The 16851-nt window shown below is 40.2% G+C and overlaps 2 protein-coding genes across 2 annotated transcripts; both read right to left on the minus strand.

Moving 5' to 3' along the window:
• Nucleotides 1–272: 272 nt before the first annotated feature.
• Nucleotides 273–11388, minus strand: tmem184a (transmembrane protein 184a). The gene is made up of 9 exons (XM_083676635.1): nucleotides 10982–11388; nucleotides 10494–10721; nucleotides 7163–7328; nucleotides 5703–5793; nucleotides 5158–5233; nucleotides 4145–4236; nucleotides 3633–3802; nucleotides 3260–3457; nucleotides 273–1321 (listed from the first exon to the last, which is right to left on the minus strand). Exons 2-9 carry the CDS (start codon nucleotides 10719–10721, stop codon nucleotides 1089–1091), a joined length of 1254 nt encoding a protein of 417 aa, XP_083532761.1. The 5' UTR covers nucleotides 10982–11388; the 3' UTR covers nucleotides 273–1088.
• A 256-nt stretch (nucleotides 11389–11644) lies between these two features.
• On the minus strand, nucleotides 11645–13093 carry psmg3 (proteasome (prosome, macropain) assembly chaperone 3). Its single transcript, XM_083676700.1, has 3 exons — nucleotides 12987–13093; nucleotides 12413–12643; nucleotides 11645–12290 (listed from the first exon to the last, which is right to left on the minus strand). The coding sequence occupies exons 2-3, from the start codon at nucleotides 12626–12628 to the stop codon at nucleotides 12138–12140; spliced, it is 369 nt and encodes a 122-aa protein (XP_083532826.1). The 5' UTR covers nucleotides 12629–12643; nucleotides 12987–13093; the 3' UTR covers nucleotides 11645–12137.
• Nucleotides 13094–16851: the final 3758 nt, after the last annotated feature.

A 16851-nucleotide genomic window follows, 5' to 3' on the forward strand; every position in this document is an offset into this window, starting at 1 on the left:
TTTTAAATAAATTCTATTCTAAACCAACCAATCAAACTGGTTTGCAGAAATCACTTCAAACACACCGATACTACTGTGATACTACACACATTGTTTACATAATGTAGCAATTCATAAGCTGAAATGATTGGTTTAACATTAAATTAATTGTGATTTGACAATCAACCAATTGCTGTACACATGTTCTTAAGTGAATCAGAACAGGAACCATAATATTAACATGAAAAATTAAAAATGTATATACAACATTAACAATACTGCAGATGTTCGGCTATATTTTGGATTTTCTTTATTATTATTATTTTTTTTAAATCAGTTGAACCACTGTGTAGCTCTGCTGAAATATACAAATCAAACGCATGCTGAGAAAATTAATGAAAATACCACAACTCTCCAGTTGGTGGGAGCTGGGCTTATCCTCCAATTTGTTCATGGCATGTTAGATACAAAGGATTTCAAAGTGCTCAAATCTACAGTTTGAAGTGCCTGCTCCAAAGCCAGTGTGTCTTTGAAAAGAATCCTTCCGTTCGTCAGGAGACCCAACAGCAGACTGCTGGGCAAATACTTCAAACAAGCAAACGCAAGAGATGGTCCCTGAAGTGTCAGTCCCAGCCACTGGCCGCTTCCTGGGTTCCCTCCTGAAGTCGCACATTAATCTGCCCCTCTTTGAAAGTTACATGAATCAGTACACACTTCAGTGGCCAGAGATCTCATTCACTGCTACAACTGAGACACAATCAGGATCACTGAGAAAGACTTTGCATAGGTCCAGCATTTCCTGACACGGTTCAGCAAACAGGCCATTTTCTGATGGCATTATAGTGAAGCAGAAATACTATCATATTCACATATAAGCTTATTAAAACATCTTCATTCCATCCACTTTGTGATCCTATCTGCAGGAATTATTCATTATAAACAGGACTGATGTTAAGAGTTCATTGTAAAAACTGAGATTAAATAAAATACAAATTAACCACACAGATGGATTCCAGTTCATTCAACATTGGGATCTGCTGTACAAGCCTTTCATTGGGGTGGCAGCCAGGAAACAAACACACGGATGGATACTGATGATGGGTGACTGTCTAGAACTCATCGTCGGAGGTGATCAGCATGACTTTGTCAGACTTCTTGGAGCTCTTGCTGCTGCCTGAGCCTGCCTTGCCGTTCTGGGTGGGCTGCACCACCTCCTGGGTGGACTGCTGGGTGTACTGCTGGTAGGCTGGGGAGAAGTTGTGGATGGCATCCTGTACGATATCGCCAGGGTTTATCGTCTCCTTCAGACCACTGGAGATGCTCTGCATGGGAGCATTGTTGTCTGAAGAAAGAGACAAGATAACACACCAACAGACTAGTAAATACAGAGAAACACTTGACAACCTACAAGTAAATGTACTAAATGCACTTAATGAGGGGCCGACTCATTCCAGAATATAAATTACATGCAACAAAGTAGTGCAAACAACATTTTCCGAGGATGTCGTTCCCAGGGCCCAACCATTATGAAAGCCTCTAGTTAGTGTTCTCCTCTGCTGTGTGTTGATGAATGAGAGCATGGAGAGAGCTGACAGGGAAGCAGTATTCGTGAGAGTGAAGATGCTTCCTCTCCTCCTCGAGCCTGGAATATTCTGCCTTCAAGCTCAGCTCCCTGTGCTCCAGCTGTAGGCCGGCTGCACTTGCCCCTGTAATACCAAGGCATCTTAAGCATGGCCCAGGGAACGCCTGGGCCGTGGTGAGGCCGACACAGCCTTCTGTTTCAGGGTCAGTGGCAGTGGCAGTGCAGTCTGAGCCAGATCTCTAGAGGGGAGGCGCTGTGGGGGGGGTTACGTGAGCTTCAGGGTCAGAGATACGGTTAGGCATGCTCTCCTGAGCTTCTCCTCACAGCTGGCCTGCTCATACAGGCTTGGAAAAGGACAGCCTGGAGGCATGTCAGCCTCTCAAACCACCACAGGCAGAGAAAACACCTTCATACACTGCTGACATTTCAATCCAAGGACTGGGGTCAGGGTGGGGGTTGTTATGTGACTCTAACTCTCTAACCTTAAAGTCAGGAGCTACAATGAAAGGCAAAAGGCAAGATGGATTCTACATGGTCATCATTCAGGATCAGGAGATTTCAATACAGTCACAGAATCACGACCCTTGCATTCGTACAAAACCATACCTAATGATGTACTGTAACAATGGAGCTTAAAAAATAATAGCATGCATCCCTTTGAGAAGAAAAATCAAACATTCAAAACCATATTTGAAAATTCTTCAGAGAATAGTCTAGCTGTCAGATGCATTTCATCAGGTGTTTAGATCACAATAAGAATCTAATTTGCTGTTCAACATTCTGTAGTCACATTATCATAGCTTTAAATGAACAGCAAATATGGAAAATGAATAATGCATTTTCTGTGCAAGCATGAAGAATACCAGACATGGAAAATCACAGATTCGTTTTGTCATGAGATTCTTTTGATCTTGCTGCAAGATGAAGAAAATACTTTCACAGGTCAAATGAAATGGAGATGGAAACATTTCACACTTTATCAGCACTTAGCAATTCTCTTTCTGTCTGCACGTCTTGTAGCTGAAGGCCACTGCGGGATTACCAATGTGGGAAAGAACGAGTTGGAATGATTGATATCTCTGCAGAAGGCTTTTCCCTTGGTCTCCATTTGTCTTAGACTCATGTGAACAGTGGTGACGTCAGCAGGATACCTCCATCTGCCTGCTATTCAGTGTAGGGAGGGGGTATGAAACCTCTTCATCTTCCTATACTGTGCTGTGCTAGCAACTGTCCTCTGAGCCATGAGTAACGATGTATACCCTGAGGACTGAAGCACCCTCTGCTGACCTCAGACATGGCTGGAACACTGTTCACTCTGTCCATTTACTGTGTCGCTTTACAAGCTGTGAATGTGACCGAGAACTGCATTGTCACTGGCCAGTGACTCAGAGTAACCGTAATGACCTCACATTATAGAGTATATTCTGGCTTCATATTATGTTTCAGATACTTAAGAACATGATCAAAAATACATGCGGTTTTAATTGAGTGTAAACTATTTCTTGCTCATGAGGTATCTAATGAAGTTGTAACAAAAAGTGTTGTCACTTTGCAAGTGCATGTTTAATCTAATATATTCTGAGGGAAAACAGGACCATTAGCTATGATACAAGTATACTTCTGATGTTAAACGATCCTTTCAGCAGCCTGAGCTGCAATTTTCCTCCTCTCTCAGTGGATGAGTGCTGGTACAGTTACCTGGTATGTCGTTCTTTTTCTCCTGGTACACAGTGCAGGTGAAGGCATAGCGAAGGGCGATGGCAGCGAAGAACATCTCGATGCAGATGATGAAGTTTTGCCAGCCTGCCGCCACTGTGCCAGCACCAACTTCTTGCCCGTCGATGAACAACGCGTTAGGGATGACCCCACAGCGTTCCAGGATTGCCAGCACCATACCTAAACAACAACAATAGTTCAAATGAATTAAACCTGAGAGTCAAAGCTAAGATTCACGCAAACTATAAGGTTGTAACTTAAACTTTGTTAACAACTAGATTGAGTTGAGTTCCAGTTACCACTGGGACATTAAAGCAATACTATTTAACAAAGGCAAGTAAAGGGACCAACTTGCCTTGCCAGAAGGACAGGAAGATCACAGATTTGATGGTGAGGAACTTGAGCACAGGTTCATATGGCCTCAGCAGGTCACTGGTAGCAAAGAAAAAGAGGAAGAGAGCGTAGAGGGCCAGGCTGACAGAGACGTTGTAGATGATGGTGATGTAGAGGTATCCTCCATTCACACTGCACAGGGGAACAGGATGAAAGCATTCACATTAGTGCGAAATCTATATTCACCTTACCACATTTATCTTGGCAGGTTTTGTTATGGTCTGCAGAACTACATGTATTACTCAAAGTCACAGTATCACCACATTGGACTGCTTAATATTGATATACATCTTTGGATCGTTAGATTTTGATCTTTAAATGCCGATTTTGAACCATTTCATGTTTCATGTGAAATGCAAAAACTCATATTAAGCCATTGGATGTACAAGTAGGGGAAGGATAAATCTTATATCAAATACACAGATGGAAAGGAAATATCAATGTGTGAAATGACATAAATGAAAATCTGCTCACTTAAAATCTCCATCATGGTATTTGCCAAAGGCTTGCAAGAGGATGGTGATGACTGCCATGATGGGTTTGACAACACAGAACTGAAGAGTTGCCTAAATGACACAATACAGGATGAGATGAGACACCCAATAAACACAGATACAATTCAATAAATGATGCATTTGACAGCTACATCATAACGGTTGTTGGATCTGAAACACATGTCTTTATGTGTCTTAATTAAAAAAACTAAATCTGTGACATGCATTGATTGTGATTATGCCAAAGCGATGTAGAAGGAAGAAGGTGATGTTAAAGTTCCCTAAAAGGAAGCATGTTAAAGTTCCCTAAAAGGACACCATCATTGAGGTTTCAAAGGTTACTAGTTCTCCTAGTGGCCATCCGCAGACCTTCAATGTGAAATTATGTAGTAACCTCAGGACAGGCTTGTGCTTTGTATCAGAAATCCTCTTCCTGAAACCCATGGTAATCAAATGTATTGATCTTGTCCTCTCACAGAGACAAGACAATATTTGTTCATCCACAAGTTCACCACCAGAGGGAACAGCAAGGTTGTGCTTCGAAAACACCCCACGTAGGAGTCCTGTCAGGGCATGCCAAGTGTTTACCACCTCCTTTTCCTAACAAAAATATTCATTTCATCGTCTTCTCACTGTTTTCATACCTCTCAGATCCAATTTCCATCAATGTTGGACTCAAAGCACATCCAGAGACACTCAGCTCCAAGCTGACAGCTCATATTACTGCTGTGTTTATTCCCAAGCTTCTTTCACCTGTTTCAGATAGCTTTTGTTTTCTTTTTCTAACCAGTGGATGTTATTCTCTGAAAAGTGGACAGCCAATTTACAACAGCTGTCATGTCGCTATAGAGGAGCGATCTACATAAAAAAGCTAAATGATAGAGGTGACATTTTTCAAAATAACTATTTAATGTATCCATCCATATCTTGCAATGATTTATTTCTAAAAGGGTGAGAATCTAGTATGCAGTGAGGAAAAAGATTGAAACTCACCTGTTTGCAGAATCTTAAAAAGCCAATAGAGTAGCTAATTCCAACCAAGCAGCAGGTTCCATACAAGCAACTTGATCTTAAGAAGAAGAAGTACAAATAATAAAAAGTTAAACAAATGTGAGCTTTAAATGTGTACTCAGTTCCTTGGTTTAGCAAATTATGTTAAAATACAGTACTTTTACAACACACACATTTTTATATTATTCTCAAACTACATGTTCATCCAAGTCTTATAAGTGAAAGTTCATTACGCATTGGCAAAGAGTGGTGTTAACTGGAGCAGGTTTGATGAGTGCATCAGTAGTTGCTGGCAGCTTGCTATTAAAGTGCTGAGTGGTAGCCAAGATGCCCCATGCATTGTAATGTAGTCAAAAACCTGACCTTAGAAGTTAAAATTTGCAACACAAAAACACCACAACACCAACACAATCTGGGTGCGGTCTTTTGACAAGCACTTGTGTAACATGTGTAGTATGAGACAGTGGTATTAAGCCACAGTACAATAGGTCTCCATTCTCTGGGGGAACGGGAATGAGAGCACTCACTCAATGGGCTTCCCTCGGATCTCTGACATGATTGCACTCTCTCCCCCGAGGTACTCAAAGGAAAGGCTCAGGAAGTTGTAAATAACAAATGCTGTAATGGAGAGAGAGGACAAAGTCACTCACATTCAACATGTATCACACAGTATGATGCTGTGCTTTACTGTAGTGGATTTATAATAATGTCAGTTTCCATGCGAAGGTTAAGCTGAGACTTTTGGCTATATTTTGTTAATAGCAAAGCATATCTAATATTGATAATCTGGACTCCAATGTAATTATCACTATGTGCAAAGAATTGTTAAGTTTGTGCTGATTTAGTGCAAGAATAGTCAAACAGAATTAATCAAATGAGGCTTTAATAATACTGTATATTACCACATTGAGACAAGATTAGCAACTGGTGTCATTTTTAAGAACAATAAGAGTTTAGCTTTTTTGTATATAAAAGCAATTAATCACATTTCAGGGTTAGGGTTATTTTAAAAACAATGTTTTCTTTCTAACTCTAAGCGGTTTAAAATGGTTGGCTGTCCTGAACACCCTTACTAATCATTTGTTGCTATTTCAGGAGGGCTTAAACAAAGCTAATGAAGGTGGTGTCCACTGTCTCCTCAGTACTGTACAGTTCCACACCGTGGCTGTGCCATAGCTAAGGGAAGTCAATTCAACAGTTTGTCTGAATTCTGTTCATAGAGAGAAATCTCCACCAATCACAAACTTGTCTCCACATTCAAAATTAATCCAGTGAATAATGCATGTGAAATACTAAAAGTTTTACAATTCTCTGTCTCAAATTACACTTAATCCATTTTGCATGTGATTCACCTCTTCCATTGGTAAAGCACTCCAGTCTTTTCTTATCGCCTCAGTACATAATGACTGTTAAAGAAAGGCAAATCAAAGTGCAATCTTTGGGACATGAATAATTGAATGGGAGGAATAGCTGGAAGACAGATGAACATTTCCACTTAAACTTGAATGAAAAATCACAACTCTCTTAAATAGCTAAAACATAAACGTTTTGATTAAAATCATCTACACTCAAATACATACCATTCTCTGCAAATAATATAATTCTAAAACCACTAAGCCCTAAAAAGGAAAGAGGCAGGTCTGAAAGCTACACCTCCTGGAAACAGAACACCTTGAACAATAGGCTCTCCTCTCCCGCTAGGGAAGCACTGACGGGTGAGAAAAACAAGTTTGGTCAGTTACTTTTAGCCTCTATCACCATCAAATATGTGGGGGGCAGATAGATACCAGCTCCTCTTGTTTCCTAAACTCATCATGGCTCCACAGATATTACTGCCTAGACAGAGCACTCCCACTGTGCCTGCTGTTGCCCTCACAGGTGCATACAGTTGAGACCGCCATGAGGGTGTTGTGTAAGCAGGGCTGGGTGAGATATGGGGCAACTGCCTGGGGGAGGAGAAGGGTGGGGCGGCACTTGTTTACCGTACCTTCATAGCAGTCTCGAATGGAGTCAAAGTAGACATAGTACTGGTCATTGCTGATGAAGAGCAGGCTGAGCCAGGAGTCAAAGGCGTAGATTGGCACGATGAAGAGAATACGAATGATGTAGCGCTGCTCATTGGGTACGGTGTAAGATCTCAGGTGTGTGTAGATCTGAGAGAGCAAAAACAATACGAGAGATATGAACAAAATAACAACAAGCACTGAATAGGGAAAATGTATTAGCCCGCAGACCAAGCATAATGAATAATTTAACTAAACCTGATGAACAATGTTAGGGGGCCAGTGCTTTAAAGAGATATAAAAGGGCATAAAATGAATAAAGGGTACTTTTTTTTCTCTTAAGGCAGGATTTGGCTATCACATAGAGACCAACAGGCACTTGAAGAAGATTGCATTATTCATTAAAATATACAAAAAATATGACACACTCTGCAGATTGGGGTCGAGAGGTAAGAATGAGGTAGGGGAGGGAACAAATCTAAATTCTGAATGATCACACACAGTGGATTTGGGGTAACACGGTGAGCAGATTGATTTTCTGCTGAGCAAGCAGAACTGTCAAGAGCTTGACTGAAAAGTGATAAACTCTGTACTGACAGTATCTGTCATTTTGCCATTTTTACACTTGGGACAGATAAAAGCAAAAGTTAAGCAGTGCACTGCTTAGACTTGAGTTTCAGATTATTAAATTTGATTAAATTCTTCTGTCCAACAGCATTTTTTAAGGACATAGCACAGTGTGAAGGCTAAATAGCACAGCAAGAATCCATAATTTATGGTTCACTTTTCTTTCAGAATGCGATTTAAGGCCATGGGTTGAATAAAAGTTCAGAGCATCCATAGAATTGAGTTTGCACAGAATACTGCAATAAACCCCTCCATGTGAGTCCTGAATATTTTGTGTGGCAATGTCAATTGAAACTAAAAGCTAATAATCTACCTATCCATCTTAAATACCAGCAAAACCTACAGTTGAGTATTACAATTCTATCCATTTTGAGCAGTGCACCCTGGCATTTTGAGTTCTGGACCACTCACACAGACGCATGCAACATGATTAAATGTCCATTAGAGCTTGCACATTAAAGCTTGGCCACTGAGGGCAGGGGCGTGATGTATTTGGCCCCCTTGAGAAGTGAAGTGAGGCAGGCTGCAGACTGATGTCCTCCATTTCCCCGGAATAGCAGGGAAAAGCTGTGGTCCTCCAGGCTCCATAATGCTGACCTGACAGCCAGACAAAGATGTGCCCTGGGTAATGGCTCCAGCCTGACTCAATACTACTGCAGCTGAGCAGTAGCCCACGTCCAGCTCCAGCCCAGGCTAATTTCAGTTGGGTTGTGCTAGAGTATAACTCTTACTGGCCTCATAACACTCCCCCTGATTGCAGAGAGACTCCAAACGTCCAGGTTGGACCAAAACATTGTGTGTGTCTTCTATGCCAAGCACTGACTGTGAGAAAGTGAGAGGGCCAGGCACTGATTATGACAATGCCATACAAAACAGGGATTGATAAATCACAAATTTGGTGGGAGGTTCAGCCTGTCTGAGAAAATATGTAACACAATGTCTACAGATAGGCACCTTCCAAATACAGTGAGAATAGGGGCAGCTAAGGTCACCATCTAATAGTATTATTAGTATGCAGCGAGTGAGGACAACTCTCCAGAGCCAATCTTTTGGAGGAAAATCAGATGGTACATCAGAATACTAAAACCACTCCTGAAGGCGGTTTTATCATTCTCCCTGAGCTTTGCATATGCTTGCCTTATGCAAACCTGCCACAAGTTTCCTGGTCACAACTACTACACACTGTATGGAAATGCCATGCTTTTAATGGAGGGTGCAGCACTTTGAGGCTTAGGTAACAGAGGGACAAAATGGGGACATCCTGGAATGCCAGGTGACAATTGTGACTGGGTGAGGACGACCTTTATTCTGGGCTATTTGTTCTCAGTTATTAACTAAATTCGCTTCCACAGGTATTAGCTTCCCACATGGAAGGCTTTGAAGCAATCAAAGCGTCCTCAACTACCGCTGAGGGTAGCACAGGGAGAGCATAAGCCGTAAAGGAATTATTTCTCGTAGCCCGAACACCCATCTCTGCAATCCAAGTTACATAACAGATATGCCTCAAACAAACTTTGTTTGCATAACACTTTTTGCAGGGTTATTATACTAAAGTTAGAGAGAAACTAACATTCACATTAACTAAATGGAAAGAAGGCTCAGGTAGAATTCTCTTTTCAAGCCCCAAGTCTTTCTCAAAGACAATTTAAATCTAACACACAAGGTATGATCTGGCAGGGGTATACCTGCCTGCATTTGCATTACTTGCAGTAGTAATGGAGACTGAGGTTATGATAACATAAAATGAAGCTGAATCATAAAAGTTGATGCAACCAGTGTAAAGGTCAGACTAAAAAGACCAACCTATCCCCTGATGTATCCCACTAATGTAAACTTCACAGTCATAAAATAACATTTGGAAGTACATACTGTGGTAATATGTGCACAACACTGATACGCGTGTGTGTGTTTATATATATATAGCCTTATGGACTTTGGACTGTAATCATCTAGTACCAAAGGAAACACACAAAAGAATTCCTTGGAGCCTCCCTGTCTATACAGTTAGAGAAGGTTGGATGGACATACATTCAGCAATCAGGTTTATCAGGTCATCAGCAAAATATGAGAGCTTTCCCCACTGCTGAGAAGCATCAAAACACAATAGGAGTCCTCTGCTGATAGTCCATCCTATCCTTTATTGCAATGCTATAAATGTGACCTCTCAACATAATCTTCCTGCTGATAACACATGCACATGAAACTACGGTTCGATAAGCTATCACCATTGTCTCACGCATACAGTGAAGCTCAGTAACACAAAAAACAACCCTTAATGTACTCTGAATCCTGGTGATTATAGACATACACACATAAATCGATGACTGCTCTGTTTGCATTGTGCTCTTATCAGCATGAGCTGCTCATATCTGTGGTAGTCACAGTCAAGGGAACAGCATAAGAACAAGGAAGGAACAATAGCATCCTGTATCAACTGCACAAACTAAAAGAAATTCATCCTCTGTCTTGCTTATGAATAGAGTGGCTGTAAGCATAAGGTTCTGTAGGTATTGTCATCATCTGACACTGGGTCTTGTGTAAAAGTGAAAACCACCACATTGTTTATCTTGAGAGTGAGCCTTTGCCTTCTGGCAAGGGTGGAGTGGACCTGGGATACCCTCCTAGCTGCCATTACCTGTTTGCATTTGTTTAAAGATCAAAGCAAGGGTAGAGGAATATGAAACCCACCTGATGGCAAGTGATGAGCAGCGCTGACCACACAAAGATCCCTGACAGAGCTTGAGCAGCCGTTGTATTCAAAAACATCTGGTCCTCTATGATTGTCCCATTTCCTGTTCGAATTATAGTCATGTTGGAAATATCAGACTTGTCTGGCAGAATTGGGGCTGCAAGATGTACGAATGAGTCATTTTGGTTGATTCCTGAATCCAACCCCATCTCCAAAGAGCTGTTCATCTGAAAGAAAAAAAACATGCTGTTTAGGGGAAGTAGGAAGCTATACTAGACATCACAACACAAAAAGGTATAGCTCATAATGATATATCTCTGATCAGAGCAGTTGTGAGCTCTGAATAAAATGGATTAAGACGGAATTTTGAGACGGATGTATTCTAATAATGTGTAATTAAGACTGTGCCCCACCCTCCCCCCCCAAACAAAACTACACCATAAATAAAAGTTCTCGACAGAGATAAACGTCCCTGGTAGCAGCTTACCTTGCTGATCTCGTTTGTCCTTTACGTTCAGCTTTATCCACATAGAAAGTAAATTAACGTCTTAAGATGGAACGGCACGGTGAAACTTGCACTTGACTCTCAACACTTGAGTTGAATCTGAATGTGTACAGTTACACTCTAAGAACGATGTAAATAATGATTTAATCATTTAATTTGTATCAATACACGGCGAGGTTACCATGTGAAATGGCTTCCCGTCAAATCCAACCAATGGAGAATCCCAATACTGCCTTGTAGCAGACAGGTAATCAGAGGTCGAAGTCCAGACCAGATACAGCAACTTATTTTAGTACTAAACTACAATGTATGTTTGTTCAAATCATTGCTGTTCAAATCAAAAGATGACTAGCCTGCCGCATTACCTCTCAGTTAACTGTCCCTGCTCATCAAACTCCTTTTCAGAATCCGAACAACTTCAGGTAAACATGCAGGTTCAGGTAGGATGACGCAGGTCATGTGATCCACGACGTAGGGTAATCATCATGTGACATCATGGCATGTACAGTGTTGCACTACAGTCAAAGGTACTGTACTGCACAATACATGAGCCTGCTGTAGGTCTACATCATTGCAGCATGTTCTACACGTGTTAATTGTCTTGACAAGTCAACAACTTTTATAAAAAGAAAAGCATACTGCAAGTTAGATATTTCTTTATTATGTTGTGTGTAAATTGGAAATGTTTGTATAAGAGTACACAGGAAATGACAGACAATCTGAAGTAATTTAAGGCTATGACCGTGTACTGAAAAACACTGGAAATAGAACTATAAACAGCAGAAAGTGGCTTAGTAGCTTTCACTCAATATGCAAAGTATTCCACACTAAATATTCATCATTAGGATCCAGGAAGAACTCTGGGTATATAATTGGTCAGGAATAACACCTGGCCTAATTCATAATACATGGACTTCCCATTAATTTGACATACAGTAATTTGTTTTTCTGTAATGCAGCCACTTGACATTTACTGTATAACCAAACAACAGACAACAAAAATACAGTTTCAAATGGATGGAAGAAAATAAACATTCTGCTCTTTAAGCTAGGACAAATTGTTGGTTATTGGCTTTAACCCAATTTCAGTTTGATTCCTTAGCAAGTAGTCCATTTTGTTGCTCCTTCCCCCAACACATTACCAAACTTGACAACTTTTGATTACATCTTTCATGTCTTTTATTGCAGCAATGGAGCTGTCCTTGAGTGACATGCCTAGTAGAACAGGCCTGTTACCTGCCTCTTGTGACACAAACGTTGCCAGGTTTTTGGCACAGACATGTGTTAGAGCCTGTAAAAAGACAAAACAAAACTTACACAGTTGCCACATACTGTATCAAACAGTGTAACCATTTTCATGAGAAAACAACAATGTCACATCAAAATGTTACCACTTTCATTATCAATCTCTACCTCATCTTTTCCCAGCAATACTTTGGTGGTGAACATGGGAGTGCTGATGTCATTCGATCTGGAGTCAGGTGTTACAGATATTAACGTTCCAATTTTTCCATACTGTGTGAGAACTACAAATATGTAGTTGCTGAATTCTGTGCAAACAACCTGGGTGGATATGCCATTGATTGTTTTCTCTGTCTGCTTTGATTTGATGATAGGCTGAGTTGACATAGTGAACCTCAAGACCTAAAACAAAACATGAAAGAGGTGTCAGTTACAGATTGATACATACAAAACTGAGACAAAAGTTAACGCTATTGTAGGTAATTATTGCAATAGCCTACGGTCAAACATCTTACATTTAAACTGATTGAACCACCATTAATTCTATTCTACAGAGAAATACTCAAAGGGGACCATGCAGACGCTCGCTCTCTGCCGGCGCTGTGACATCAGTATCGGCTAGGGGAAGTAGGATATACCGAGGCTGTAACCCACAACCTGCAGTAACGGTGCTACTGTAGGCTGGTTCGGGGGAAAACAGTAATACGATAAACTGATTTGTATACTGGGGTGGACAATTCCTTACCTTGTGTCTGTTGTCCTTCAACAGTTTGAAAGCAATCTCGTTCCACGCTATCTGCCCAGACTGCCTGTATTTTCCAGTTTCCGCGTGTCTCAAACGTCCCTCTAAAATTCGCGGTTGCGCAGAATACGCCAGACAATAAAAAAAAATCAAGCCGTATATCTGAGATCAGTTTATTAATCATCATGAATTCAAAACAAAACATATATCGATCAGTGTCACGGGCAGCATTCTTTCTGAAAGACAAAGAACAATTCCATGATTTTATTTATAAAAAATAATGAGCAAAATACTAAATGGCTATCCAAAGTATCTCTAGCCACCTTAATTTTCCCTAAGTATCATAGATCATCATAAATCATGCTATATTTGACATTCCCAGGAATGGCTCTTTGGGCATATCAGCCTACCTAGTGCAGACATCAGGGGAATCTCACATCTACCGAAAAGTTGCTAAGCTAGCAATTTTGTAAACAGTGCTGGTTCCTTGGATTTGACCGACGTAGGCGAGGCCCTCCACTGCTCGTCTCTCCTCGGGTGAAGGGGCAGCTGTCCCAACGGTAGTAGACCATCTGGAAGTGGCAAATGTTGGAGGTGTAGTTTACTGTTAATGTACACTCACAGAGCACTTTATTCGGAACACCTGTACACCTTCTCATGGTGGAGGTGGTGTAATGGTGTGGAGAATGTTTATTTGGGACACTTTGGGCCCGTTAATATCAATCAATCATTGCTTGAATGCCACAACTTATTTGAGTATTGTTGCTGACTATGTGCATCCCTTCATGGCCACAATTTACCCATCTTCTAATGGCTACTTTCAGTATGATAATGCACCATGTCACAAAGCAAAAGTTGTGTCAAACTGGTTTCATGAACATGACAATGAATTCAGTGTTCTTCAGTGGCCTTCCCAGTCACCGGGTCTGAATCCAATAGAACACCTTTGGGATGTGGTAGAACGGGAGATTCACAGCTTGAAAGTACACCTGAAAAATCTGCAGGAATTGTATGATGCAATCATGTCACCATGAACCAGAATCTCAAAGGAATGTTTCCAACGTCTTGTGGAATCAATGCCATGAAGAATTGAGGCTGTTTTGAGAGCAAAGGGAGGCCCTACCCAGTATTACTGTAGTGTTCCTAATAAAGTGTTCAGTGAGTATATATTGATGATTAGTTGTTGCTGCTACATGATAGTTCTATTTGTTCTGATCCATTCAGCATTGTGTATGTTTGCTCACTTTATACTTAGAGCTGTGGTTGGTTAAAAGGTAACAGCCTGCAGAACAGAATAGAGAAGAATGACAGAAACTGAGATTATTTATAAACTGTTTTTGCACATACTGTAGGCCTAAAATACATTGGTTTGTAATTCCTTCATATTATCAGAATGCATCTAAATGTCAGGATCACTGTGTGTATTTCACACTACACATTTGTGTTCAAATGAATTTAGACCTCTGGGTAGCTCAGTCTCTGGTCATGATATTACATTCCATGATAGTATTATTGCTATTCCTCCCTAGCCCAGAGCTATAGGGTTTGTCCTATCTTCCCACAAGGGCCTTTGCCATGTGTACCCTTTTTCACTGAGACATATTCCAATCACAGTCAGGTCTTTTCTTATGACTTTTGTAATGCAGTAGTCTCTGGTGATCTTATCTGCGTGGGTGGGGAGGAGCGTGGGTGTGTGTGGGTGTTTATTAAACACGAAAGGGCAACACGCAGTGGTTTCCCCCAAAGTCAGAAGGCTACCTATAGTATTGTCTCGAATGAGTATCTCAAAAGTGACAAATGTCTGTCACAGATAAACTGAGCAAAGAATGTACAGTTTATATAGTGTATAGGGTCAAATCCATAGTTGCCACTTCAGTAGTATCACTTGGCTACACTTACAGTACAGCAACAGAGAATACTGTTGTTGCGCAGAGGTGATCGACACATGACTGGGTCTTACTCCACTCTTACTGGTCATTGTGACGTATTCACTTAGACCTGCTGTATTTGGATCACAGGTAGATTACCATTTTCACTACTTAGGTGGATGTATGCAAAGAACGAGTAACCTTTTCAAGTTGACTAAAATGGCAAGTGGTTAATGCAGAGAATGAACATGATTTCAGATAGAATGTTTCTTCTTACAAAATACAAAGCTTTTGGTATTCAATTGATCCTGCACTTTGTAGACATGTATAAAAGCAATTCATCATTGCAGAGCTATACTTCAGCGCCAATTAGGACATTATGGATTTTAGTTGTGTGCCAGGATGACAGCAAGCACGGGAGCAGCCGATCATGCAAATTAAAAAGAAAGAACAAGCCCATTCATTGTTCATGAATACCTCCTGTGGTACAGCCCTATCATTGTAATATCTGTTTTATGTTCTTGTAAAAATTGTGTTTTGTCTCTTTTTGCGCCCACAGAGGGGAGATAAGTGTGATTGTATGGCAGTATTTAATTAAAAGTACATTTCATCCCTAGTGTTAACTCCTACTGTACACTTCAGCACATACCTAGCCTCGTTTGTTCAGATTCTTTCTCAACTGTATTTTGTCATATTCATTTATTTTAAAGCTGGTTTATAATGAGACTGGGATTATATAGACATGATGGACATTTCAAATCCATTGAATAACTCCATTTAGTCGTGAGGATACCTAAAACGGGATAATTAAGGTTTGATTGTCTCTCTTAATTGCTATGGCTGGCTATCTTAGCAACTATTCACATTCACTTGAAAAGAAGCGTACTTTTTTTTCTGACACACAAAAGTTGTGAAATATTGAATGGAATCTTATTGCCTCATGGTAATTGACATGTCATGAAAATTGCATACCACGGGTTGATTGTGTTCACTGATGCAAGTTGGACTTAATAGTTTTGTCAGGCCAAGTAACTTTACAGAGAAGTGACCTGCTCCTCTGTTGCTACTCTTTAATTTCATACAGTGGAGCCTATCTCAGGGTTCAGGGCATCCTTGTCTTGCCATGGTGCAAAATAATGTTTTTGATGATGTGACACATGATTAGTACTCTATGTCTTTGTTTTTAAAGCTACTGTACCAGAAAAAAACATGTCAAATTTTAGTACTATTATATTGATCTAAAGTTACACAGAAGCCCCATTATCATGTTTTTCCATTATTAGAGGGGAATCCACTCATATTTTAGGTATCAGATTATTGTTCTCTAAAAATCTTTTGTTATTTTTTTTTCAATTTGTAAATGGGTTGTATGATTGACTATCCCTCTGTTGTTGAAAACCTTTTTAATGGGTGTATACTGTACCACTTTTCTCACATTTTAAGTGGATGTTTTTACCACCTGCTGTAGTGATTGAGTGCAGTCGTACAATAATTATCTACATTTTCAAGGATTTATGCCAATTGCAAAATTCAAGGTGAAGAGTTACACAGAGACCTAGGACCTACTCCGAAATAAGTCATTTTTGTTGTCATGCTTGATCTTTGGTAGGTATTTGATCAACTTTTTTTAAATGACTTAACACATTCCTTTTTACAATATACAATGATAATGAAGTGATAATGAAACAATTTCCTTTAAAAACAAAACAAAAAAAACAAATCAAATCAAATCTGCAAAAAAAATAGGGCATCCGTGAAGGCTGATTGTGCTCAGTCAGTAAGGGAACAGTTTGATGTGAGCATATTCAGCCTTATGAGGAGACAGTTCCTGTGTAAAGGCATGGTTGTTGCTTATTTTGTTCTTGATAGACACGGCAACAATTGTTCTCCTTTGCCCCCCACTCACTTTGAAATGAAGAATAGCAAACCCCTAGTCTCTGGATGAATATTTTAGAAATTCCACAGTGAATCCATTTACTTTTTACAATAGAGGATGGTGT

This window comes from Argentina silus, assembly GCF_951799395.1.
Source record: "Argentina silus genome assembly, chromosome: 9".
Classification (NCBI taxonomy): domain Eukaryota; kingdom Metazoa; phylum Chordata; class Actinopteri; order Argentiniformes; family Argentinidae; genus Argentina; species Argentina silus.

Excerpts from the sequence above, each read along its gene's own strand:
- tmem184a (XM_083676635.1), bottom strand. The coding sequence starts at position 10,721 with ATGAACAGCTCTTTGGAGATGGGGTTGGATTCAGGAATCAACCAAAAT. Across the intron at positions 7,329-10,493 it reads TGCTCATCACTTGCCATCAG|ATCTACACACACCTGAGATC; the intron begins GTGGGTTTCATA and ends TTGCTCTCTCAG. Across the intron at positions 5,234-5,702 it reads ATCCGAGGGAAGCCCATTGA|ATCAAGTTGCTTGTATGGAA; the intron begins GTGAGTGCTCTC and ends CTTCTTCTTAAG.
- psmg3 (XM_083676700.1), bottom strand. The coding sequence starts at position 12,628 with ATGTCAACTCAGCCTATCATCAAATCAAAGCAGACAGAGAAAACAATC. Across the intron at positions 12,291-12,412 it reads TATTGCTGGGAAAAGATGAG|GCTCTAACACATGTCTGTGC; the intron begins GTAGAGATTGAT and ends GTCTTTTTACAG.